This window comes from Pseudochaenichthys georgianus, chromosome 3 (genome assembly GCF_902827115.2).
Source record: "Pseudochaenichthys georgianus chromosome 3, fPseGeo1.2, whole genome shotgun sequence".
In the NCBI taxonomy this organism is placed as follows: Eukaryota; Metazoa; Chordata; class Actinopteri; order Perciformes; family Channichthyidae; genus Pseudochaenichthys; species Pseudochaenichthys georgianus.
This window is the reverse complement of record NC_047505.1, coordinates 45058773-45086514: the sequence shown is the minus strand read 5'-3', so window position 1 is coordinate 45086514 and position 27742 is coordinate 45058773. Positions and strand designations below refer to the sequence as shown.

The window sequence follows — 27742 nt, the reverse complement described above, 5'->3', positions numbered from 1 at the left end:
AGAGCAAAGTTCATTTGCAGCTTGAAAACGAAGAGCTAAGAATCTGTACTTCAGGGGGACATTTGAATGACCTGAATCTTACAAAACAATCCTTATTTATACCTGGATTCACCCAAAACTCCATTCAAATATATTGCATATATATCTGTCTTATCTTGTATGCAGATTCAATATGCACCATGTGTTGGAAGTTCGTATTTATTATAAATAGCTGAAATATATAGCTATACGAATCAGAGTTAGATGACATTTGCCTTGGATGCTCTCCTGTCCTACTTTACAAATCCTCTGTAAAACCTGTTGAATAATTAAACATTTAATTGAAAATGTATACTCTAGGTTGCCATGTAAGGATTCCAATCTGCAGTTATTGTATTTATATGTTGGTATAAATGACAATTAAAGCATGGAGCATTAGTAATTATAAGTGACTATTGTACGGTGGCTCCTACATGTTCTGTATGCGGCTGCGTCCATCAGCTACCTGACGTCCACGGTGCTAAGCGCTGCTGTCACGTCACGTTCTTCAGACACTTGCCCTCTGCTCTTTGTTGGCAAAGCTGTCAGGATTAGTGTCAGTGTCACCAAGAGGGCGTCAAACAGAGGTGCCAGCAGAATTCAGACAATAAATGCATGTTTATTTGACCCTCGATGATTTATTTTCATGTGACGGTGTCAAATTTAGATTCTTAGGGTGAAAGTCGCCAGAATGTAGATTAAAAAACCACTGGATGTTTGTCATTTTACAAACAAGCAATATTTAAAATCATGTGAACTTAGATTTCCAGTATTTGTTTTCACCAATATATGTTTATACTATAGTTTTCATTTTCTGCCTTATATGCAGACAATAACTATAGCAGATCAGAAAGAGCTCATATCTCACGAATCAGTTGTTCAAGTAGACACTGACTTCTTGACTCTCACAGTCTGAACTAATAAACTTTGTTCACCGTCAAGCTTATTTTTCTTACAGTCCGAACAAGAGCTCTATTCCTAGGACACGGACGGAGTGACATCTATGATGACAGCTGTTCATGCAGGCTGCTCCAGTGAATTTATTTCAACAGTGAATTAAATGAATTTGAAAGCCATGAATTAGCATAACACACTCTTCTGTTCAGCACGTGGCCCTTTACATAATATGTGTCAGGAATAAATTCTCTCAGTTTTGTATTATTTGCGTGGGGGTGTAAATGATTGTGCACGTGTATATAACATTTGGATGCTTATTTGCACAAATACATGCTTTTTGTTAACCCTGCTAGCGTATCTTGTGGGACTATGTGCGTGGCTCGGAGTCTGCGTGCGTCTCACAGTGTCCTCCTGCATACGCCGATGCTGATCTGTAAAAGGTGAAATGAGGACAGTGAGAGTAATCAATGCTCCAGGTGTCTGAGGGCATACAGATTTCCTCTTCACTTTCCCCTCTCTTGAAAAACAAAGAACGACACTTGAGTCGATGAGCAGACTGCAGAGGTCATCCGAGGCAATGCTACTGTACATTCCTGACATTAAAGCCGTTACACGGGCAGATTACAACAGATTTCTTGGGAGCGCGTCAGTGTGTGTGTGAGTGTGTGTGTCAAAGGCTGCAGGAGGAATGGCCAAGCGAGAGCTGGATCGTATCTGTGTGCTGTGTGTGTGTGTGTGTGTGTGTGTGTGTGTGTGTGTGTGTGTGTGTGTGTGTGTGTGTGTGTGTGTGTGTGTGTGTGTGTGTGTGTGTGTGTGTGTGTGTGTGTGTGTGTGTGTGTGTGTGTGTGTGTGTGTGTGTGTGTGTGTGTGTGTGTGTGTGTGTGACAGGGAGAGGGACAATGCAGCGAATAGATGCCAAGCCAACTGCCACCTTGCAGAGCTACGGCGCTTTTTATAGCCCTCACTCCTCAAGAAGGCAAAAGATCTTTCTCTCGCTCGCTCTCCGTCTGTCTCTCTCCGTTCTCATTGTATTCTTTGGAGTGTTCTACTTTTTAAATGTTCTTATTCCCCATTTAGACGGCGAGCTACGTTTAAGCCCACAGTTACTATGGCAACCCCTATTTGCATCTGAAAAAGTGCTTTTGAAGGGGGCCAACGAAATGTCCAACAACATGCCTCGGCATTGTGTCTCACTTAGCAAGTACAGCACATATGGGCATTAGTGGAAATGTGATACAGTGACGGGTAAAGAGGGGGGGCGAAGTGGAAATGCTTGATATGTTTTTGTCCTAGTTTTATTGCTTTCACTTAATTAAACCATTTTTAGCTAAATCAAAAGAAAAAATGGCTCTGATGCAACAGAAATCGACCATTGTGAACATTTAAAAACTGGATCAAAAAGTATTTTAGAGACACAATTGCAAATGTTATTGAAGACAGACATTATCATAAACATTTAGTTAAAACATTTGCTAATTTTGTTTCACTTTCAGATGAAATCCAATACTTTCTGTTCATAGATGTGGCTACGTTATCTCACTTACCAAACAGGTGAAAAAAAGGTTTGACACTCAGAGGAAGCGAGAAACTGGAAGCGCATTCCTGTTGCTCATAAGGAAATATGGAACATTACTCCCCTTCACAAATGATTTGCTCTTGGCATTTGGGAGGGATACAAAAATCCAATATATTGTATTTGTGGGGATCTATTTACAACGCATCAGTGTTACATGACTTGATGCGTTTCTACCACGAATAGTCTGTTTTCAGTATTATTGCAATGACCACCACTTTGTTGATTTGAGGATTTTATCTGATAAGCCTATTAGAAAACATTTGCCATAATTGCCATAGCTGCACTTTGAGGATGTAGGGCCACCGGAGATAATTGGCGAGGGAGTAAATACAGGTGAGAGGTGTTTGTGTCACTAAAACGCAGCTTAATCACTGGCACAAAGCAAAACAAAACGTGGCGTCAGACGAGAGGCTTCCTCCAATTCAGAGGTGAGTTGCCAGGTTACAGGCAGGATGCACAGAGGCTTTATAATGAATCTTTCAAGACTTTTCCCTCAGGATCTCTCTCTCCCACTCATTCACACACATGGGCATGCATGTGTGTAGACATACTACTTTAAATTCAACAACATGTAGATTTAAGAAAAGCCGGTCAGTGACGAATCACGCAAGGTTTTCCCTCAGATGGGTTTCCTGCAGACCAACGTCGTACATGTATCACGGAAACCCTTTGCTGCAATATATTCTGATTGTCTTATTACATGTTGAACACATATTTGACTCTTTCTTTCATTTCCATTTCCAGTACTACTTTACCGTCACGTTCAATCATGACAACCAGAAGTCTTTGGAGCTGCGCTCGGAGGACGTCAAGGACTGTGATGAGTGGGTGGCAGCCATCACACAGGCCAGGTACCTCACACACACATGACCTCTCACCTACATACACACACTCAGCTGTGGATGTTCTGCAAGATAAAGATTTTGGTGGGAATGTTTGTGGTGTGTGTGTGTGTGTGTGTGTGTGTGCGTGTGTGTGTGTGTGTGTGTGTGTGTGTGTGTGTGTGTGTGTGTGTGTGTGTGTGTGTGTGTGTGTGTGTGTGTGTGTGTGTGTGTGTGTGTGTGTGTGTGTGTGTGTGTGTGTGTGTGTGTGTGTGTGTGTGTGTGTGTGCCCTGTGATGTTGAGAATAAAAGGGTTTATGGAGCTTATTAGGTTGAAAATCACTTTTTCCCCTTAGACCCTCACATCGTACAAGGAAAAACTTCCGGAGAAAACCCACAGTTTAAAGGGAAAATGGGAGAAACCTCAGGGAGAGCAACAGAGGAGGGATCCCTCTCCCAGGACGGACAGACGTGCAATAGATGCCGTGTGTAAATTGAAAAGATAATACATTTGCAACATAGGTAGTCCAAATGTTTGGAAATGCATGTGTGTATAATAGGAAGATGAATCCACGAGGATATCCATCCAGGACTTTTGATCCATGTCCACAGCCACGACTCAAGATCTAGGGCTCGCGATGCAGGACACAGGACCGCAGGATCATCCATGACTCCGGATCCCGGCGTATATAGGCACCAAAAAGAAAGACATTTGGGGAAGCTGGGTTAATTGAATTAAAAGATTAACAATACACAATGTCATCATTTACAACTACAGACTACAAAAAAGAGATGACTAAATTAGATTTTTATTAGACTGGAAAATTAGATCAATATTATCAATTGTTATCTTTAAAGAATTGATTGTGTGACTGTAGCTAAATGCTAACACCAGTATGCTAGCACGATGATATTTAGGTGTAATGTTTACCATTATTAATGTTAACACTTGTCCTTTTTGTTTGACTTCTTGTCTCATTACACAACCTTGAAAACATGATAGTCTGTATAATTGCATGTGCAGACCACAAGTTACTGTCACTCGTCTGCTGCTCAGATACTAAATCAACAAAGAAACCAAAAGTACGCTAACATTTACTTAGAGGTAAAAAACTAAAAGTACAGCAATGGTATTTGATCATTTAGTCAGAATTAAGAAAGATAGCAGTGACTCATCAAAGTCAAACGATGCATCCACTTGGACGTGTTTTTTTGTGATTCTTTTCACATATTTGTCAGCGATACACTACATTCACTTTCTTCTACACTGTACAATTTTGAGTGAAATGCCCCTTTAAGATACTGACACAAAAGAGGGCCATGCAAGCCAAGTGAATCACTCTAAATGTCAGCAGTGTGCATTTGTGTGGCGAAAGGTCAATTGATTGGACTTATTGAAGATTACATTGATTAACGTTCAGCCAAGGCAGCAGCACTGACTGTACAGGAGTTCGTTGGCCTGCATGTGCACACAGCAGGGCAATGCAGATCTTGTATATCGTTGTATTGCTTTAATAAAGGTTTTTGATTTCTAGATGCCTTTAGTTAATGTTTTGAATTTATTTCTTAGGCAACCAAGACTTTATTTTAGCACATTTCCGCTTTAACAAGCTGTTTTGTGATCAAATTAAACTAAAACCCTTTGTTGGACTGGTTAATGCTCTGAATTAAAGCTCACGCAGAAGCAGGATTTACACATGGTTTGCTAAGCCTGTAAGTATTTGAAGAAAAGGTTGCATAAGTGCCTGCGCTCGGTGGAGACGTGAGGTCTGTGGTTCAAACATATGCTGATCAGAGGTCTGCTTTTGCTTTGATAAATCTATGGAGAGCCTGCAAACATGCGTTAATGAGGTCCTTACAATGTCTGTGTGCGTGTCTGTATAGTTACAGGAACCTGGCTACAGAGCATGAGACCCTCATGCAGAAGTATCTCCATCTACTCCAAATAGTGGAGACGGAGAAAACGGTTGCCAAGCAACTTCGACAACAGATAGAGGATGGGGAAATCGAGATAGAGCGGCTAAAATCTGAGGTAACTTGCCTTGTAATTTCATGCTAGTAATACATGTGTGTTTTGTGTTACTGTATGGTACACAGGGAAGAAGGAGATATAAAACATGGACGTGAAAGTAGTCAGGAACAGTATAAATACAGAAAGGAGAATGGACAAAGGTCACAACCCAGATTTTAACAATATTGTTGTGTGTTCATGACGAACGCAGCATTTTCCAGCGTCCCCGGGATGTTTTGTTATAGCCTCTGCAATACTGTTGAGTGTTTTGTATCCTAATTATTCAGTCTGAACTAGATCAAATGCATCTCCCTTTAATGTGCTAATGGCTAGCTCCAATTGAATTAAATGTTTTCAATATGCATGAATCAACTTCTATTGTACCTGATATTGCAGCCTCCACTACAACATAATAATCAACCCTCTCACTTTTTATGGCAAAACATGTAGTAATGGATTTAGTTTTTTGTGTTTAATTGTAGTCCTTTATTGAAAGCTGTTTCATCTGGTCTATTCATACTCTCTAATGGGAGTAAATAAAATAGGGATGAATAGAATGTTTTTAAAAAAACATTTTGGTGCAGTTTGTTAGTATTTTAATTCTTTGAAACCAGCTAATGGAAAGCAACAAAGTTTTTCAAAAACATGAAAAATGGACACTGAATAAAAACATAAAGAATCGTAATAATGTCAATAAAACACAGAGTGCATTGAGTGAATATTACATGAGCGAGATCACGAGTAGGATTATAGCTGCAGTGTAAAGTCCTCTCGTCTTTGCAATACCAATGCGATGTTTGATTTGTGTTGGATTTTAGATTGCTGGACTGCTCAAGGATAATGAAAAGATCCAGTCTAATCCAGAGGTACCTCCCAGTGAAGATGACTTGGAGATCAAGAAGATCAAAAAGGTGAGATCTCACTGCTTTGTGCCGTGCCGTTTTCAAGGAGAAGAAAATGAATTAATCTTTTTCAAAGTAATGCCACGAAGAAGGCCAGGTGGAAGGAAGGGAGGGGGATTGTAATCTGTGCGGGGACACTTATGGTTTCTGAACCAGGTTTTTAAACACTACATCATCTCTGGGTACCTGCAGGATTTATTTTTAACCTACATTTATTCAGGGAAGCTCACTCCGCTGGCGTTCACAGCAGGGAGCTCCTCATCCACTACACCACAGCCTTATTCTGTCCTCAGCTCGAGCGAAGCCGCTTCCTGCTCCTTAATAAAGCTGGAGAGTTTGGAAAGGTTTGGAAAGGTTTGGAGAGCCAGGTACTTTAAACCTGCAAAAGCTTAGGTGTTAATAATTACATTAGTTTTCCTCTTCTCTCTATTGCATGTTTTGGTTGTTGCCGGCCAACACATTTTACATGTGTAATGCTTTCAACAACAATTATTGCAGGTAGCTGTATTCAAACTCACAGTTACTAATATACCAAGTAGCTGTTTTAACCTCTGCCAACTAAAGAAAATAATGTTATAAGGAAAATGGGTAGACAGAGCTTAAATAAGAGTGAACTTACATCTCTTAGGTCAGCAGAACTCCATGCTAATGTGTGCAGGATGTAGGCCTATTACAAATGTGTAACATACACGTGTTTGCCCGCATGTTCTCCATAGTCACTGTATAAGGTAATAGGCAACCATGTGTTGTGGTTACAGTTTGTTGAGGTGTAAGTTACCAAAAAAAGTAAACGAATACTGGTTTTAGTTCTAACAACAGGGATTTCTGGCTGCTAAATCTGCATTCACATGATACGCGATGTTCTCAGGTTGCAGGTTGGGCGCAGGGCATTACGGTGAAAACAGCCAGCTGTTATCTGATTGGTTGCACGTCGAAAGCTCAGCGGTAACGAGGTCAAAGTTGAAATCATTTGAACTTTCAGCGCAGAGCTCGGCGATCAATTGGAGCGGTGCCCAACGCATCGCGCGCACCGCTCACTCCATAGAAACACACCGGCAGCGCTTTGCCACTTGTCATGTGAATGCAGCTTTAGATTGACGCGACAAACCACAGTTAGCTTTAAGGCCCTGACACACCAACCCGATTTTGGGAGTCAGAGGCCGTCAGAGGGTGTCGGGCATTCGCGGCGCCGTAGTCAGGTTGGTGTGTCCCGCACCGTCGACCGTGACACGCCTTATTTGGACTGCCAGACCCGATGCATGGCCGATTCAACATGTTGAATCGGCCATGCATCGGGTCTGGCAGTCAGACCAAATAATCACTCTGATTGGCTGTTCAGCTAGCAAATCAGTGCATGAGAAGCGAAGCGGAAGTGAGGGACGTAAACAAACGATTTAAGAAGGCACACACAGACTGCTATTCATTTTCATCTCATCATGGCGATCTGGAATGATGCAAACGAAGACCTGCTCATCACCTAGATCCAGGAGAGGCCAGCTCTGTATGATATTACGGAGAAAAGATACTCTTCTTCTTCTCTGTTTTCCGGTTGTTGCCTCTTTTGAATGACGAATACACACTACCGCCGCCTGCTGGTAAGGAGAGTTATTGCCACTCACGCACTGAAGTCGGTGCGGTGTGTTCCCGTGCGACACATGGCCAAAACGCAGGAGAACATGGCCAGGCAACAGCCGACTTCAGCGTCGGCTAGTTCTCTGGTGACTGCTTGGTGTGTCAGGGCCTTTAGATTTTTAGCTCGTCTTCATCATGATGACAGACCGTGATAGACATCAGCTGCAAAAAAAGGATCTGTGTCAGACTTTATGTGTATTCCTCCTCACCAGATGTGTTCATGTACTCTAGGAATGTTGCCGTGAAGAGGGATAGTGACACAGCTCATTGCTATTCAACAATACTTCAACATGATCATTTTCATAAATAGGCTAGTAAAAATTGAAATACTAAATTAGAGTATGTGATTTGAAATACAGAGCTCATTTTAAATAAAAATAATGTTTTACATTCACATGGTAACATCAGAAGACTATCATGGTGAAAATGATGTATCTTCAAATCTTTCCCAAAGTTACAACTGAGAAAACTCTTCAAAAACCCACTGGATTGTGTCAGTGTATGCACATAATCATACAGTAACTTAACTGTTGCTAACTTGGTTTCATCACAGGTCCAGAGTTTCCTGCGAGGTTGGATTTGCCGCAGGAAGTGGAAAACCATCATCCAGGACTACATCCGTTCGCCTCACGCTGAGAGCATGAGGAAAAGGAACCAGGTGGTGTTTAGCATGCTGGAAGCAGAAGCCGAATACGTCCAGCAACTCCACATCCTGGTCAACAACTTCCTGCGGCCGCTCCGCATGGCCGCCAGCTCCAAGAAGCCGCCCATCACCCACGACGATGTCAGCAGCATCTTCCTTAACAGGTGGCTGGTGGGGGGACTGGTTGAGAATGTGGTGTGATCAGGCGCTGGAGAGCTGCCAACAGTTGTGAAACAAGGGAGAAAAAACAGCCGCTGACGACTGTTTATTATGTGTTTTATTAGTGAGACCATCATGTTCCTCCATCAGATCTTCTACCAGGGTCTGAAGGCACGGATAGCCAGCTGGCCCACTCTGGTGCTGGGTAAGAGACACAGAGACAACCACTTACTGTATAACAGATGCTTTCTCTTTGAGATATTTACCCTTTTCTCATCAATCCAGTATAATGGAGCATGGCTGGTAGCACTTAAAGTATTCACACATTTCTCAAGAGACAATTTCCTCGTTTCTCACAGGATTCACACAACATGAGTCAGAATTGTTTATACCTATGAACAACATGTGTTTCATTGTTCAACATACTATTTAATTATAGCTTAGATTAGTACCTAAACACATGTCAACAATTAGAGCTACTGACTCTTTTCATGGAGAATGATCTGATATGTTATGCATTCAAGAAGTGTTCTGTTTCTCTTTGCAGCTGACCTTTTCGACATCTTGCTGCCCATGCTGAACATCTACCAGGAGTTTGTGAGGAACCACCAGTACAGCCTGCAGATCCTGGCCCACTGCAAACAGAACCGAGATTTTGACAAGCTGCTGAAGCAGTACGAGGCCAAGCCCGACTGTGAGGAGAGGACGCTGGAGACCTTCCTCACTTACCCCATGTTTCAGGTAGGAGTTCAGAGCTACGCTGTGGATATCTGCAGGACTATTCCACACAGTTTCATAAAGTATTCTGTGGCACGTGTTTAGTGCATTACTCCTTACTCCCTTTTGAAAAGAAAGTGCTCGTACAACACTGTGAGTTTACCCAAGTTCCCGTCAAGATTCTTGGTAGTATTGTCGAGTAATCTTATGCTACGACCCACATTTTTCACATTTCTCAATTCCGTTTCTTTTTTGAAAATTGCACAGAAGCTCCATGTTTTGTCAACGTCAGTGTTTTTGGATATATCACTTCGGAGTTAGAGCTTTATAACAGAGCCTCATTTGGCCTAGTTGTTTAATTTTTTTGTATTGTTGTTAAACTTATGCTGCTGCATTTATGCTCTTTAAAATATACGTGCTCGTTGACAGTTTTTATCATTCTGGTGTGGTCTAAAGAACGACGATTTCTGGAAGATTGCATTTAAGGATAACAAGCACAAATACGCAATAATAATAATACAAACACACCTTTCCTGACACACGCCTGACCTCCATGCCCGGTGTCAGCCTCCCAGGCCTCCATTAGGCAATCAGTGTATTATTTGTGTGAGAGTTAATAATTATACCTTTTTACATTTTGACCATTGTGAGATGCCATCATGGAAAATTATCCGTGTTTCTTGATCAGTAATGAGATGACGAGCAAAGTGTTGTAGCACTTTTGCACAACAGGGGCTTCATGGCCAACTAATTACCCGTTGAAACCCTGCTTTTTTTAAAGTTTGAAAAAAATCACTTGACCTTTCAAAGTTTGAACATTTGAAAGATATATTCTCTTTCACTCTTTCTCAGATCCCTCGTTACATCCTGACACTGCACGAGCTACTGGCTCACACCCCCCATGAGCACGTGGAGAGAAACAGTCTGGACTACGCTAAATCTAAACTGGAGGAACTCTCCAGGTAGATCTACTGACCGTCTGATAACCAAGCAACTAAAAAATACATGAGGATTGAATGGATACATCTCATTTGTACAGTGATTTTAGGGAAGGATACTCCATTTTCAATCCCAAACATACAACTTAAAATGTGAAAAACCTGTTTAATTCTGTTCCTTCAGAATCATGCATGACGAGGTGAGCGAGACGGAGAACATCAGGAAGAACCTGGCTATTGAGCGGATGATTGTAGAGGGCTGTGAAGTGCTCCTGGACACCAGTCAGACATTTGTTAGACAAGGTAATTAAGACAACATATGAACAGTGATTTCTTTTTTTACTTTACTGAACTTTATGCCCAGCAAATGCATCAAAGACAAATGATGTACACAAATAGCTGAGGCTGTCTCATAGTATTTCCTTATTAGGTTTTGAAGGTTAGACACTGATAAGAAGATCAATGTTCAAATCAAATTTCACATGTTTTCCTGTGTGATACTGACACTCCACAGGTTCCCTGATCCAGGTGCCGATGAGCGAGAAAGGGAAGATCACGAGAGGCCGCCTGGGCTCTCTGTCTCTGAAGAAAGAAGGAGAGAGACAATGTTTCCTCTTCTCCAAACATCTCATCATCTGTACCCGCGGCTCCGGGGGGAAACTTCACATCACTAAGGTAGCGTCAGATCTAAATCAGCAAGTTCTTACTGATTCTTAAAAACCTTTTCTTAAATGATCCTTTAAAACACATCAAACCTCTTTGAACTTGTACGAGTCTTCTGTCTATCAGCTGGTAACAGACTGCATGTGACCTTTGAACCCTGTCTCAGAATGGAGTTTCCTCTCTCATAGACTGCACACTGATGGAGGAGCCGGAGGGGACGGATGATGAAAGTAAGTTACCATGAAAAGTAAACTTTTGTAGATAAGTTTAAATGTAATGTAGTAGTTGAAGCATCAATATATGCAGTTTTGTCTTGGCGAGCTTTAGAAAATACGGAAAATGTAACTGCACTATGTAGGCAAAGTATTTCCCTAATGTTACCATGACTCAGATAACGTGTTGCAATATCTTTCTGAGTTATTAGTTTCCTTGATCCCCTTGGATTCAAAGACTGACAATCCTGTTAACATGACTCTTCAAAGAGAACTGTAAACTATTTTGGATACAAATATATTGTTCTTTGACTCACAGGCAGCACCATCAAATTGAACCAAACCAATCACAAACTGAATTGGTGACCGGTTGAATCGATGTTAGGTGCATGCGATTTAAGGAAACCTCGATAAATGTTTGGGAATACAAGTGATGTGCTTTCATGCTCCTCTTTCTAAATAAGGGGCTGCAGAAGAAAAACACATTTCTGATGCTGCAAAATCCACATTATTCATGATTCTTACACTTAATTTATGCACTTTTTTAAATTATTGACCATATTACTGATCTGGGAATTGGTAGAAAATGTGTATTTGTTTTTCATTACAAAAATCACTCGCGCAACATTTTCAGTTTTTTTCTTAACTTCCAGGGTCTTTCAGACATTTAATGGTAAAGGACACATACACATATCCTTTACAATTACATTTTTGCCCTTCCTTTACACTTTGCCAAAATATATATTTGTTAACATATTTTGTCATTTCTGTTTTCCCCTCTTTCTTCTTACATGGCATATTTTCACTATGTTTAATTTTACCTGTCAAAGTGAAATAACGTTTTTTTAATGTGTGCCTTGCAGCCAAAGTGGAGCGGAGTGGTATGGACACAGAGAACCTGGACTTCAAAGTGATGGTGGAGCCCAAAGACGTCCAGCCTTACACCGTCATCCTGGTGGCTTCATCCCGACAGGAGAAGTCAGCGTGGACGAGCGACATCTGCCAGGTACTCCTCCTCCTCCTCCTCCTCCTCCTCCTCCTCCTCCTCCTCCTCCTCCTCCTCCTCCTCCTCCTCCTCCTCCTCCTCCTCCTCACCTGTTTGATTTAGGACTGAATATGTTCCAAACAAACACACAGCATAATAGTAAAGTGCTTGTTTGACTGAAGTATCATTAGACAAGGACAACTCTATAAGACTCTCAGCTGCAAACATCTGACACAACCTCTTTATAGAGATTTCAGGACAGAGTGTAATTATAAATAAGATTAGAATAAACAACTTTTGAAAGACTTGGTGGAACCTGTATTGTCCAACGCTTTGTGAACTCACTAACAATGTGTCTTTGTTCTCTGTCTGTCTTGTGGCCTCGCAGTGCATTGACAACATCCGCTGCAACGGTCTGATGATGAACGCCTTCGAGGAAAACAGTAAAGTCACCGTGCCTCAGATGATTAAGTAAGACTCTGACACCTTGCAGAAAGTGCACATACCTTATACATGCACAAACCGAGAGATTGGCAGGACATAAATACATGACAAATTCATGGGAAATGCATGAACATGTGTGCCCAAACTTATGCAAGTTGTACATCTATACGTGAGAACCCTCAGTGACATAACGTATTATACATAAGAGTACAACTATACCCCCATCACCCCAGCCACAAACTGTTCTGCCTGCTGCCGTCTGGCAGGCGGTACCGCAGCATCCGGACTAAAACCACCAGACTCAGGGACAGCTTCATCCCACAGGCAATAAGACTGTTGAACACCTGCACTGTTGAAACATCATCCACAATATTCATCTGGCTGCTACTTAGAAATGATTTATCTATTTACCTAATCCTATTTCAATGACTCGCATATAGACTCTTATTTCACAATTTCACTTTTTTAAACTATTTTTCTTCTTGTATTTACTATTTAATATTTACTTGCACTATATGTTTTCTGTTTATCTGTGTTTTGTGTTGCACTGTTTTTTTTCCCTTTTCATCGACATAACTACACTGTAGCTAGAATATAGAATATAGAAACGGACCACAAGTGCCTACACTGGTACTTATTGTGATGTTGTTTCTCAACATCTAGAAACAAATACAAAATATCTCTTCACTCTATACTCTTGAGTTATGTTTAGTTTTGTATTATCAGCCTTTGGGGCAAATCCTCTTGCTCGTCCGCACATTGTCACAGTTTCAAAATGCACGTAATGTTACATAATGTAATGTAAAGTAACATAATGTAATGTACTTTAAAAATGTTAAGTGTACAACCGAATGTAATGAGGCTAAAGATAAAAGCCTTAGCTCATGGCTGCAAAAAGAACAAGCGGTGTAAATTTTGTGTTTTTAATTTTTTTTTATGTAAACAGGATCATGCAAACAAGTCCTTAAAGGAGGTCAATTTCACAGACATTTAACACACACACACACACACACACACACACACACACACACACACACACACACACACACACACACACACACACACACACACACACACACACACACACACACACACACACAGTGAGTCAGTTTTGAGCCAGATTAGAGTAAACATGCTCAAATAAGTATTTTCTTGTAATAGCATATTTTAAAATAGCCCTCAATTTTGTAAGTAGGCTATGTAAGTGTTATTTTCCAGTGGGGGAATCCAATCCAAAGCAATGTTAATGCTCTCCCCACTGGCCCACATGTGACCAGAAAAGTGTACAAACTGGTGTTGTGCTGCATAAGTACTCGAAGCTAAATCCCCGTGAGTCACATTCCTGACCTCAGTTTAAATCCTAACGCAGGTCGGACACCAGCTTGTACTGCGACGATGTGGACATTCGCTTCAGCAAGATGATGAACTCCTGCAAGGTGCTGCAGATCCGCTATGCCAGCGTGGAGCGATTGTTGGAGAGGCTCACCGACCTGCGCTTCCTCTCCATCGACTTCCTGAACACCTTCCTCCACTCGTACCGCGTCTTCACCAGCGCTGACGTGGTGCTGGAGAAGCTCATCACCATCTACAAGAAGCCCATCAGCGCCATCCCCGCACGGTGAGCGATCCCCCGAGACGGATGACTTCAAGAGGTTTAATTAGGGATTCTATGAACACACTCGTATGAACTAATAGTTAAATAGTAGTTAACAGGAAGTTGTTGACCAGGATGTGGAGTTGCTGGACGTATTCGGCTTCTGCTTCCAGCATGCTAAACACCACCTGGTTCCTTTTCCTCATGCTCTCAGCCTGAGGCGAACGGATGTAGTCCTGGATGGCAAATCCATAGTTAAATTGCAGGCTAACAGCACACGTTTAAGATGGCCCCTATGCAGTTATAGCCAAACATTTTATTGCTTGTTCTGCTTACTGTTGTGTAGTCATTTAAATTGTAGTCATTATTACACTTAGAGGACATGTCTTTAGCTCATCTTAGTATACATGGTTTGAAATGTGTGAATCTTGGGAAAGTCTTTAGCTCGAACTCATCAAAATGCCCTCAACTTTACCTTTGACATGCTACAGGTTATATATCGAATAGCAGCATTCGTCAGATATTAAAAAGTTCTGCAATCCAAACCAAGATGTGTGACTTTTTGAGCCACGCTAGTTGCTTTGTAAGTTGGTCCACCGCCTTGATCCAGAATACAAATATGTTTTTAGGTTTTTGTTAAAAGTCTGACACTGTAGACCTCTCCTCAGACAAAGTTTGGAAAACATGCCCTGTTACCCCTTTTCACGTGGCTGTAACTTGCTTTCTTTGACCTGTAACAGTAAACCAACTAGCTGAGCTGCAGGGTTGAATAAATATAACCGAACCCACATGATTTGATATATAAAAGTTGCAGCAGAAGCTTATTTGTGTAGCAAATTTCAACAACTAGTAATGTGCTGATGTGAAAGATTTGAAATGAAAGACAACTTCAACCAATCAATGTGTCCTTACCAGCAGAAACTAAATACATTTATCTACATGGCCCACCTCGCAAGGTTTGCAACTGTGATTAAGTTACTTTGAGTCTCTGTTCATTACGTTTTTTAAACAGGGGCGCTAAAATAAATTGTTGCATTAAACTCCTCAGAGCAATGCACTGCGTGGCCAATCCATGCAGCTTGTGACAACTGAAAAAAGTTTGAATTGTCCACATCTCTTCCTCCTGAGGATGCAGCAACAGCTCGGTAATGGTGCAGTGAAAAGGTGGGACTCCCCCGGTGTCTGGGTTTGTCTCTGCTCTCACGTGGACTGTCTGTAAGCAGCCCATCATACGCTGTCCAGGTGAGAAGGGACTGGAGGAGAGACAGCGAGAGGTCACACCAGCAGATCCACTCCTCTGTCTTCTGTCCACCATCACAGTTAATTGGGTCCTGTGTCCACCCACCTCTCCCTCACCCTCCTTCCTCTTCTCCCTCCTTCCTCTCTTTTACCCTTTTCCGTTCTCTCACTTTTCTTTTTCTTTCCACGAGTCTGACCATTCTTCTCTCCGCTGCGCTGTCACCATGGCAACCCTTCACTCTGCTGCAGGACCCCACCCTCTCCCTCTCTCCTCGTCTTTCTCCTGCCTCCCTCCCTCTCTCTCTCCCTTTCTCCCATCATCTGCAGCGACTCTACGGTATTAAATATTGATGGTGGTGTTTTGCACCCAGACCCTGCTCTCCTCTCCTCTTCTTCTCCCTTCTTTTTGTGTCTCCCCCTGGTTCCTTTCCTCCTCTGTTTTACTTGTGTCCTCTCTTGACTCTCCACTTTTTGTGCTTTGCCTCTCCTTTCCTCTATCCTCCCAGCCTCTTTCATTCCCATCGTTCCCATTCTCAACTCCCTTCTTAAACTGTTTTGCAAATGTAGGCGAGGAGACACAACATGGCTGCAGCTAACACCACACAGGGCTGGAGGCTTCCCATTCGCCCACTCTCAGCAAGCAGCCTTCGCTCTGGTGGAATCCATATCCACTATGTTGCTCCTCTCTCGCCCCCTCCCTCGCAGTGTATCTGTTTTTCCTCTTTTTTTTTGCAATGCACCTCTCTTTCTTTCTCCCACTTTCACTCTCTCTCTCACCCCTTTTCTCTCTGCCTCTCTCTCCCCATGTCTCTGTGGGCCTCCCCTGGGCTGGTTGCTGTTGGCAGCACCCGTGCCTCCCACACTGTCACTTGACATGCTATTTATAGGCCTTCAGAGGGGGTGGCTCTCAGTGCAAGGAGGATGCTGTCTTAAACAATGTAGCTTAAATAAAAGAGGCAGGAGCTCCCGAAGAGCCCTGTGGTTAATGTGTTGCCTTCTCTGCTCCTGTGTACCGACACCAAATGTACCATGCACCCCCGTTATCAACCTTTATCCCCTGTGCTTTCTCCTATCCAGGTCAATAATAATTACCCATAATCCCAAAAGTGATGTAGTGAAAGATACTCATGCGTCTGTATTTCCCTTCTCTTTCATTCTCTCAGTTCTTTGGAGCTTTTCTTTGCCAGCAGCCAGAGCAACAAACTCCTGTACGGCGAGCCACCCACGTCGCCGCGTGCCAGCCGCAAGTTCTCCTCCCCTCCCCCCCTCGCCATCACCAAGACGTCCTCGCCAAACCGCCGACGCAAGCTTTCGCTCAACATCCCCATCATCACGGGGGGCAAAGCCCTGGACCTGGCTGCTCTCAACTGTTCTCCCAATGGCTATGCAAGCATGCACTCCACCATGTCACCTTTCAGCAAGACCACCCTTGACATCAACAAGCTTTACGTGTCCAGCACCAAGGCAAGCAAAATCCCCGATGAGGGAGAGACCAAAGCTGAAGGCAAGGCTGAGGAGACCGTCCTCAACAAGCAAGGTCCGAATTACAGTCCATGTGTGTATTGTGGTAGCATTTCTACAAACCCATTTTCATGATAATATCTTGTAAGTCTCTTCCAGTCATACAAGAGCAACTTTACCAACTCTCCCTTTAAGGTTAACGTTACTAATATGTATTCCGAATATAAAAGTGGTCTTAAGTGAAAAGTAATTGCCTTTTTTAAGCAGTATCTTTGAGATTGAAAAGGCAAAAGGCAGCAGTACATATAATTGGGCATATATTGAAATGTACTAATGCTATTAAAACTGCCATAGTCATTGACTCTAAAGATATTGAAAATGCGCTCTACTTTCAGACTTCATGAGCCTGGAAGCTTTAATTTCTGTTTAATCTCCCAGAAAGCCCAACTCTTCTTCTTCTTTGCTGCCTTTTTTTCATTCTTGATTATCAAACTCCTTGTTTTTGTGCAGATCTGTCTGAGAGAGAGGAATGTAATGAGGACCCAAGTCAGAGTGAGGAAACAGAGGCGGAGATGTCTCCTCCCAAATCACCATCGACACCCAAGAATGTCAAGTCAAAAAACTCTGGTGCAGTAGGACTTTAATTTCCCACCGTTGTGTTGTGACCGTTGTTTTCTGTTGAGGGAGCTCTAAACCCAAGACCCTTTACGGATGTCTTGTGATACACTTTTGAATCCCAACCCAACAGTTAAAACACAAATGTGTTGGCAAGAATCATAAGTAACTTGGCAAGAATAAAAGAGCTGGCAAACGACAAGCGCTTAGTGCTGTTGACAAAGAGTACTTGCCAGTGGAGTGTCTTGGCGGATGATAATATGACAAAATAAAATGAATAATAATAGAACATGTCAATAACAAGAACCATTAGTAACATGAAGCACATTTAACAGGCAGGCTTTTATTATGTTACATTCTCTACGGGCACTTGAATGAAGAATTTCAACTGCAAGATTACTTGATTTAACCAGATAGGCCTAATGGGCAGCAGTAAAATGAGCAGTTAAACCGAAAATCATTTAATAAAGCGCTATTTGAACTACACCAACAAGACCTGTGGCAGAAGACACACCAATTGGCATTTATTTGCAGGGTTTTTCCTCACTGTTTACAAAATGGCAGTGTCTTTTCCACAACACAATAAAGCAATAGTTTGACTTGTGCCAACTGTTGGTTAGCTTAGCTTAGCATAAAAGCTGGAAAAGGGGTGAAACAGCTTGCATGACACTGTACAAAGTTAATAAAATCCACCTACCGGTATATCTAAAGCTTACAGATCTACTGTTACCAATAAAACCAAAACCTTTAGTTAATAAATGAATACATTTTGCCACAGTTGGACATTGGCAAGCTAGCTGATGTCCCATGTTGCTTGTCTTTGTGCTAAGATAAGCTTACCGGCTCCTGGGGCACTACAACGCAGGGGAAACTGGCAGCTGTCTCAGAATAGTAAATTCTAGGTCCTTATCACGTTTTCAGTCGGTGTCATACAGTAAGGGGATTTCCACCATACATTTTTAGCATCTAGCATTTCAGTGTGTGCATGTGAGAAGTGTAAAGAGCTTGAGATAAGGAGAGTAAATCATAGAGTTAAATAAAGCCTGCTGCAGTTGACTGTATAGCAAACTTTTTTTCCAGAAATGACAAGCGTAACTACAGCCAAATAAGGTCTTCTTGATAAAAACCACCCACAGCTTCGTGGCCCTCCCCGTACCGCACAGAGAGGGAGCATCCACCCCGTAGGTAGTCAGGCACAATTCATCCCCAGTGTGTTCTCTTCCCACGGTTCTGGATACAAGGGAAGCCAGTGCCTTGTGTGAGTAGGTGGAAGGAAACCTTGTACCTTAGCAACGATGTGCATGTTCTTCTATACCGCCCCCGGCTTAACGGAGGAAGGCAGGGGAGAAGGGAGGGAGGGAGGCAGACACGGTGTACAGCATCACTGCCACGAGCTGCAGGACTCTGTCTGTTGTAGCTCTCTGTTGCCCTCCGCTGGAAAACAACTGAGTTTGATTATACACAAATAGTATCCAGTGCAAGGAATTGTACCACCTTTAATCACTTAACCTTTGATCCACCCTTAATTTCCATTTCAGCCTAATCCTGGCTGTCAGAGGCTTAGTAATGTAACTGAAAGGGTTTTAATATTGGTATTTTTGCAGAAAAAATTAAGTATTGTTCCTGCGAGTATCTTTTTTACCTTTTGATGATAACACTCAAGAGTAATAATAATAATAATAATAATAATAATACATGACACTCTAAAAACTAAAAAGACACTTTGACAGAGAATAAAACAAAAAACGAAGAAGAAATACATAAAAAGACAAACAACAACAGAAAAGAGGGGGGCGGGATGGTTAGTGGTTGAATGCAATGTTGAACAGGTGGGTAAGGTCTCTTATTTTATAGTTTTATATTCTAAAGTATCTCTGTTTTGTTTCCCTTTTTGTAGAGTTTTCCCTGTTTTCCTTCAACAATGGCATGGTGGTGTCATCTTGCCGGGAGCTGGACAATAACCGCAGTGCCCTTTCTGCCGCCTCGGCCTTCGCCATCGCCACCGCTGGTGCCAACGAGGGCACGCCAACCAAGGAGAAGTACCGTCGGATGTCGCTCGCCAGCACAGGTCAGTCACATGAGAGGATGCTACTTCTGTAGACCAATAGGGTTGTTGAGGATTAATTTGATACAGAAACAGTCCCTCGAGTCCATTATCCCACCACAAAAAACGACTTGGTTATATAACAGATGAATTTAAAAACAGTTCATTTCTGAGTGGATTATTTAGCCATTACAGAAACAATTTAGCTGTGTTATGAATGATGACCACTATGGGGCGTCCAAACACAAAATCAAAAGTTTCCTGTTCATTTTATGCCACCATTTAAACAGGATATACATTTTCAATTGATCGGTCTTTACATTTGATCTTGTATTAAAAAAAACACGTATATTTTTAAGTCAATGTGTGTCCTCTCTTTCTGTGAATTAGCTGTAGGTGATATCATTAGGAAAACACTGCCAAGTTTAAAAGTCCTGTATGTCAGTTTAATGTCAAGTTTTCATAATGTACCAGTATCACAGTATAGTACTGTAAAGAACCCTGCTTTACATGAATGAAGTCTGGGGGAATGATGACTCTGTCTATTGCATTTATATAGATGCATCCTTTATGTTCGAATAATCTTTGACCAGTTAAAATATTCAAATAAACTGGATTTTCTGTATCTGGAAGAAAAATAACCTTAAAGGCAACATTAATTGGAGTATATCACACAGCTGATTATTCTGTGTAGTGGGAATTTAGTATATGAACAATTTAACTTTCTGCTTCCAGGTTTTCCTACAGACCAGAGGAATGGAGACAAAGAGTTTGTTATCAGGAGAGCGGCCACTAACAGAGTGCTGAACGTTCTGCGTCACTGGGTCTCCAAACACTCGCAGGTGCAGTTTCCATCTTTCATTTGAGGTTTTCATTGTAGCCATCTATAGGACTTTGTAGAAGGAAAAACTACTCTTGAATACTAGTAACACCAAGTACATTATTTTGGGTAACTTTACTTCAATATTTCAATGTAATCCTACTATCTAGTTACTTTGCAGATTCATATTATCAATACAAAATAAGTTATGAAATACTACGACATATTATTGATTATTCTACCCAGCAGTTAATCAAAGGCTAAGTTTAGGCCTACCTTTACCTTCTGCAAATGTAGAAATGCTAACATCATTGCATCACCAGTTAAGTTAAGTATATGTGATGCTAATTCTGTTGTTACATAAGCTCTTCAAAACAGGACTTTTAATTGTAACAACGTATTTATATTGCTATTTTTACTTGAGTTAAAGATATGAGTACTTCTTCCCACACTGTTCTGTAATAATCTTTGCGTCTTTGGTGGTTCTCAGGACTTTGAGCTGAACACAGAGCTGAAGACGCGGGTAATCAGCTTCCTGGAGGAGGTGATTCACGACCCAGAGCTCCTCACACAGGAAAGAAAGGCAGCTGCCAACATCATCAGGTGAGTTTCCTGGTGTTATCTGTGACCGCACATCCAATTATAAATAACACATATGTTTTGGTTTTCTGCATATTTCTGATACCATGAAATGAAGACAGTAGATTATAGGTCAGGCCCTATCTGAGTCCTGATGGGACTATGGCAACTATCAATAATGTCCGTTTCTCTTTTTGTATGTAGGACTCTCACTCAGGAGGATCCAGGAGATAACCAGGTCACACTGGAAGAGATCACACAGATGGTGAGAGAAAAAGAAAAATGTTCTGGTATAAAAACAACTTTCTACTTTTTAAATTACCAGCGTCCTGTAGAGATGCTTTGAGCTTTAGCTGTGACACTTATCTTCCCTTTGTGTGTTTGTGTCTGTGTCTCAGGCACAGGAGGACTGTAAAACTGAGCCTTTTGAGAGCCACTCGGCCCTGGAGATAGCTGAGCAACTCACACTGCTGGACCACCTGGTCTTCAAGGTCATCCCATACGAGTGAGTACACACACGCAAGCATGCAAAGCCATGAACACAAGCACTATACGTTAAAAAGGGAAAAGGCTGATTGGGAGGTGGGAAACACACACAGTGAATGTTGGTATGTTTTTATTTGTTGATTATTTAAAAATATTTGTATTTCTTCAGGGAGTTCTTTGGTCAAGGCTGGATGAAGAACGACAAGAACGAGAGAACTCCCTACATTATGAAAACTACCAAGCATTTCAATGATGTATGTGTTTACCCTGGTATTGTAAACTAAACATTTCTATAATGTGTATTCTAGACAGACAGAGAGACATTTTTATCACCATGTACTTCTCTTATTTTGTCAGATCAGCAACAAGATTGCGACAGAGATCCTGCAGTGGGACGATGTCAACCTGAGAGTGGCGGTGATCGAGAAATGGGTCGCAGTGGCAGACATCTGTCGCTGCCTCCACAACTACAACGCCATGCTGGAGATCACATCCTCCCTGAACCGCAGCTCCGTCTTCCGCCTCAAGAAGACCTGGCTCAAAGTCTCCAAGCAGGTATAAAACATTTCTTAGAATAACTTCCTGTAGTGAGGTAAACTGGGTGAACTATTTTCAGGTTTGCTCGTTTTTTATCATTAAAGTTCAGCTGGGCCTAAAATAATAGTTTGCCAATTCGGGATAAAATTGTTGCCTATTTGCTATTTTGCCTAGTGTTAAATTAAAAGGATCAATACCGCTAAGCTAAGCTAAACTACCCCTGGCTTTGGTTTCCTATTTAGTATGCACACTTACATTTGTATCCATCCAATTATCCAACTCTTGAAAATAATGTGAATGGTGTAATACCATAAATGTTGAACCTGAAAAATGAAACAGAGCATATTGCAGGGGAAACAAAATGAATGGAAGACAACATGCTCATAGAGAGGCAAAAGCATCATTAAAGTTCAGCTGGACCTAAAGAAATAGTTTGCCAATTCGGATATATTTTTGCTTATTTTGCTTAGTGTTTAATTAGAGGATCAATAGGGGGCAGTGAACTTAGCTTAACTGAGCATAGCTGAGCTAAGATAAGCTAAACTACACTAAAATACCACTGCGTTGGTTTCATATTTAGTATGCACACTTTGAATTGTATCCACCGAATTATCCAACTCTTGAAAATAATTTGAATTAGTTTAATTGCAAAAATAAAGCAGGGCATATTGTAGGTGAAACTAAATGAATTGAAGACAACATGCTCATAGAGAGGCACGCTTTTGAATAGCATTGTCCTTAGTTCTTAAAACATGAATACACGTTTAGGAAGATTTCAAATACTTTTTTGATTCCTGGTTAAAAGAGTTTTTCTTTGATTTTCTAGACGAAGACCGTGATCGACAAGTTACAGAAGCTGGTGTCATCAGAGGGACGATTCAAAAACCTGAGAGAAGCTCTGAAGAAGTAAAGCTTTGAATTACTCAGTTGTATTCCTCTTAGCCTTTGTGTACTTTATCGCTTTATCTGCCCTGTCCTTGTCCTCAGCTGCGACCCTCCCTGTGTTCCCTACCTGGGAATGTACCTGACCGACCTGGCCTTTATCGAGGAGGGAACACCCAACTACACCGAGGACAGCCTGGTTAACTTCTCCAAGATGAGAATGGTAAGGAACACCAATGTGCTGAAGTACACACAATAACACACACTTTATATTTTATCTGTCTTATATTGTTTTATTTTATTGTCTCCAGATATCTCACATTATCAGAGAAATACGGCAATTTCAGCAAACGGCTTACAAGATTGATTATCAACCAAAGGTGAGGTTAATTTTGTCTGTATCTTTTCATTGTGTATTTTATTCTTTTTCAGGTTTTGATTGTGTGTTCGGAGACATTATTTGATGTCAATTTCAATATATTTTTATTTGACTAATAGTCTATTTTAGTTAGTACCTTTCAGAACTCCATATTGTGGTCAGCTCGAGTTTAATCAATTTCTAAAATCAGCAAATGTATTAAAACTTTTTCAATGTAATGCTAGCCAAGTGGTTTCAAGTAGAAGGCGCTTGCCACAAAATACAGGGGATAATGTATATCTTTGAATACTAGTGATTGTCTTTGATGAAGAATAATAATGTCTGCTAAGTTATATTGATCACATTTATAATATTTGAGTTAGAATGCATTTTAAGAGTGTTCAGCTTGCATCTCCGTTGATTCCCCGATATGTTTGATATCTTTGGACTCTAATTTAAGTTTTTGCTGTAATTATTATTACTTCAGGTTGCAAAGTACCTGCTGGACAGCAGTACGACACTGGATGAGGAGAGCCTGTATGACGCATCTCTCAGAATCGAGCCCAAAACTTCAGCATGAAGAGGATCGCACACCCCCACCCCTCCTATGGATCACATTTAAGTTATTATGATATGCACAACAATTACAGAGACATTGGCAAAGAACATCATATTAGAACTCTATATTCGCACTGAGAATTTTAGAATAATGGGATTTTAAGATGTATAATAAGTCGCAGAATTTACAATACAACACAATACAACACGTATAAACTAAATAAAAGTATATAAAGGTAAATTGACAGTAGTAATGAGCTCAAGAGTTAAAAAAGGCTGTTGGATGAAACTGATTCTTATCTTCAGGGTGGGGGACTGGATGGGTTGGGGTCTCTGATAATCCTGTTGGCCTTCTTCCTGCACCGCTCGGTGTGGACTTCCTCCATGGGTGGCATCTATATCCTGGTGATGTGCTGAGCAGTTTTCATCACCCTCTCTGATGCTTTACAGATAAAGGCAGTACCAGGCGGTGATGCAGCCAGTGTAGTGAAGTGTACAGGAAAAATATATCATAATGTACATAAACTATTATTTGTATTAGACACAGTAGGCTGTGCCCTTCTAGTATGTGCTCCCCAATGGACTTGTTGTGTATAATCGTTACTAGAGACTGAGTAGAAGCCCAGAGAGGTTTCATTTATAGTTACAGAGTATTTATGTTATTTCTTGTCTTGAAAACCATTTTATGATACATTAATTTTCAACCACAGAATAAACAGATGAGAGTATATACAGAAAATATATTTAGTCATATCCTATTGTCTTGTTTATGAGAGATGATAGTCACATTCGACACATGATGATAAACTCCTACTTTTGCTCAGGTGTCAAAGTCAAAGAGAGAAACATAAGTGCAGTTGTCTTTAAACAAGTCCCCATACAAACATATTGCTTTTCCTCAAGTGCCATTTTAATAATAATACAAATATCTGCCAATCCACTAGCTACATTACAATTACATCAAAGTTGTGTAATCCTTACAATTTCAGTCCTGGGCGATTTGAAACAGATGACTGACTGCGCCACCAAACCTGAAAACTATCTTATTACTGAATGTAAATCCAGTAAGTGCCATGCCAATTTCAGAAAGAATGATAATCATAAATATTATACAAATCTGGATTGATAAAAAAATAAACCTAAGGATTTCAATTTTAAAGACTTGAAATAACAACGCTTTAAGAGCTTTTCCTCTGAGACAAATAAAGGGGGACTGCTGTGGTGGCAGAAGTTGACTCGTGAGATTTGATGTTTTATGTAGCCACAGAAAGATAAAGACAAGAGATTTTTAAGTCAGACTGCGACAAGAATACCTGCTAATTTCTGATTGAGCTGGAACATGTTTTCAGTGTGGAGAGATGGGTTTTTATGCTTTGCTTATTATCACCTTATTCCCCTGGTGGGCAACATGATGTATATACAGCATAAGCACCGGGCAGAGTATGTAGCAGATGTAATATTGAGCCACTTCAGGAAGTTAAATTCCCAGCTTCTACACTCAGACCGTAGTGTTTACAGTTAATCCTCTTTGGCCAGTGCATTATAGTTTTGCCTTAATCATGAAATAGATTATATACACAAAAGTATGTAAACTATTTTGTTCTACGATTTTCCAATGAAGCAGAAATATTTGCTGTGTACAATATTGTGTACAGGCAGTCGGATGCATTTCCTAACGTGCAATGTGTTAAAAAACATATCCCTCGAAATGTGTTATCCTTATGATTGTTCAACTCTGTAATAACTTTCCTGTGTATGATACTTTAAAGCAAATGTTGAAAACAACTTATAAGTGTAACACATTCTGTATCCTGTCTATGTGTTAGCAGGAACTATAGTTATATTGTGCTTATTCTTGGAATATTTATAGGTATTTTTTACAGGCTTTGTATAGAAAAACACCTAAAGCTTAAGTGGCAGGCATGTACCACTTTCACGTGTTCAAATCAAATCTATATCTAGGACAGTTTGTGTACTGTATTGAAACCCCACCCTTGCACATGAATCTTTACCCTCTAACAGGCACATCCAATGTTTGCAGTGAGCAATATCCAGTGGTATGAGAATTATCTTTCAGTCTATTTCAACAGCTTGAGTAGTATTTCCAGTTTTGTATAAAAGTGTATTCTTTCCTGATTACCTCTTGTTAATAAATCTATTCTTTCTCAGGGGGAGAAGTGTCTCAAAGGCTGCCAAGTTTGTTTTACACTGTGAACTGAGCAGTGGTGGAAAGTAACTATGAATTTACTCAAGTACTGTACACATTTGAGGTACTTGTACTTTACTCGGGTATTTTTTATTTAAACTGCTTAATACTTTGGCTCTACTGCATTTTGGAAGCTAATTTTGTAAATTTACAATTATTTCACAGATGTATTTACTAATTACCTTATACATTCAGATTTTGACACACAATACAAAGAACTTGTAAAATATTATTATTTATTATAGATTAAACTATCCAAAATTATATTTCAGCAGCAAAGCACTTTGAGCTTCTTAAATGTCAAGATTTGCTGCTTTTGCTTTAAAATATTTCAATTTCAATCTATTGTTTTTTTTCCTGCAATGAGTACTTTTACTTTTAGTACATTATCCTAATCGTACTTGAATACTTTTACTTAAGTGCCATTCTCGATGAAGTACGATAACTTAAAATTGAGTAGGCCTACAGTGCTTCTCAAAGTGTGGTCCGCGGACCACTGGTGGTCCGTGAGCGCCCCCTAGTGGTCCGTGAGCGCCCCCTAGTGGTCCGTGAGTATATTGGTAACATTTCACATTTGAAATTAATTAATTAATTTGAGCTTTCCGCACTCTCGCGGGAATATCTCCGCAATGGAGCAAGCTTAAGTTTCACTTTCAATTGCATGATATAGTCCCGCGCAACACCTTCATCACACATGTTGCCACTTGTTTGTACCATTTTCAGGCGATTTGTAATCTGTTCCAGAAAAACGATGTGATTTTGGATAATTGTGGAGTTAGGTGGTCCGTGAGTGTTTTTTTATTGGTTAAGTGGTCCTTGGTATGAACAAGTTTGAGAAACACTGCCCGACAGTAATAGTAGTAGTATCTGAATACTTTTTCCAGCACTATTAACGTTGTGTTTGCAGCTTTACAGGGGGGAGTCAAAGGAAGGGGGTGTTACACTGAAATGAAGCTGACTCATGTGACGCTTTCTCCCACAGCTCTTTGGAGTAAACAGGGGGAAGTATGGCGCTCTGTGTTGTTTGGTTTATAACAACCTTTTTAAGTTCTTTTAAATTTAAAAAGTTAACCGCAGCAGTAAGTTAACTGTTATGAAGTGTTACGTGTTTTACTATTCGTGTGTGTTGTTGCAGAACTGTTGGTGGTTTTCGCATACAGTAGCCTATCGTTGAGACTAAAGAGAACTAAACAAGTGTTGAGACCAGTGCCCTGTACTACGAAGCCAGTTTAACAGACCCTTGGATATGTTTGAGTTATCTGGCTTAAATAACCCTAACGCGATCTCGCTAAACGGTCCTACGACGCTGGTTGTGACTGTCACTACCCGATCTGCAGCCCTGCCCTGCCCTAACTGCAGTGCGCATGTGCGAGATGGTCCGCCATATTTGACAACTACATACGGCAACCCAAGAAGGACACTTGACACAGTGGCTTTTGGCAAAGCACAAAAAGAAAACTCGAGAGAGATGAGTTATTGTTATTACAACTCTTTTTATTGGGTTCTTTTATTTGTGGTTAAAGGGGAAAGGAAACACCAATTACAGTTATAATATTCCGGTAGTTTATTCATTTTACAATGGATATTGATCGTAATATTTATTGTATATGATATTACTCGCCAAAAGAAAATTAATTATCCGCTGGCCGGGTGGGGAATTCCGGGACCAGGCCGCCGCCATTAGGGGAGTCCCAAATGGTGACGTCACTGGCTGTGTTTTCGCTCCACCGAAAGTCAACACAACG

The 27742-nt window shown here is 40.9% G+C and overlaps 1 protein-coding gene across 1 annotated transcript in view; it reads left to right on the top strand.

The window, feature by feature from the left end:
• Window positions 1-25952, top strand: part of LOC117443104 (ras-specific guanine nucleotide-releasing factor 1-like) — a 28260-nt gene extending 2308 nt beyond the window's left edge. The window contains exons 2-27 of the mRNA XM_034079050.2: window positions 3236-3342; window positions 5197-5344; window positions 6142-6234; window positions 8411-8664; window positions 8785-8864; window positions 9207-9400; window positions 10229-10338; window positions 10499-10617; window positions 10829-10989; window positions 11144-11207; window positions 12053-12195; window positions 12563-12645; window positions 13988-14236; window positions 16615-16988; window positions 17423-17539; window positions 19425-19595; window positions 20307-20413; window positions 20882-20994; window positions 21175-21235; window positions 21369-21475; window positions 21626-21710; window positions 21814-22011; window positions 22820-22899; window positions 22981-23098; window positions 23187-23255; window positions 23721-25952. Of these exons, the coding sequence (XP_033934941.1) occupies window positions 3236-3342; window positions 5197-5344; window positions 6142-6234; window positions 8411-8664; window positions 8785-8864; window positions 9207-9400; window positions 10229-10338; window positions 10499-10617; window positions 10829-10989; window positions 11144-11207; window positions 12053-12195; window positions 12563-12645; window positions 13988-14236; window positions 16615-16988; window positions 17423-17539; window positions 19425-19595; window positions 20307-20413; window positions 20882-20994; window positions 21175-21235; window positions 21369-21475; window positions 21626-21710; window positions 21814-22011; window positions 22820-22899; window positions 22981-23098; window positions 23187-23255; window positions 23721-23813 (3498 nt within the window). The 3' untranslated portion in view covers window positions 23814-25952. The remainder of the gene's footprint in view (window positions 1-3235; window positions 3343-5196; window positions 5345-6141; window positions 6235-8410; window positions 8665-8784; window positions 8865-9206; window positions 9401-10228; window positions 10339-10498; window positions 10618-10828; window positions 10990-11143; window positions 11208-12052; window positions 12196-12562; window positions 12646-13987; window positions 14237-16614; window positions 16989-17422; window positions 17540-19424; window positions 19596-20306; window positions 20414-20881; window positions 20995-21174; window positions 21236-21368; window positions 21476-21625; window positions 21711-21813; window positions 22012-22819; window positions 22900-22980; window positions 23099-23186; window positions 23256-23720) is intronic.
• The last annotated feature ends 1790 nt before the right edge of the window (window positions 25953-27742 follow it).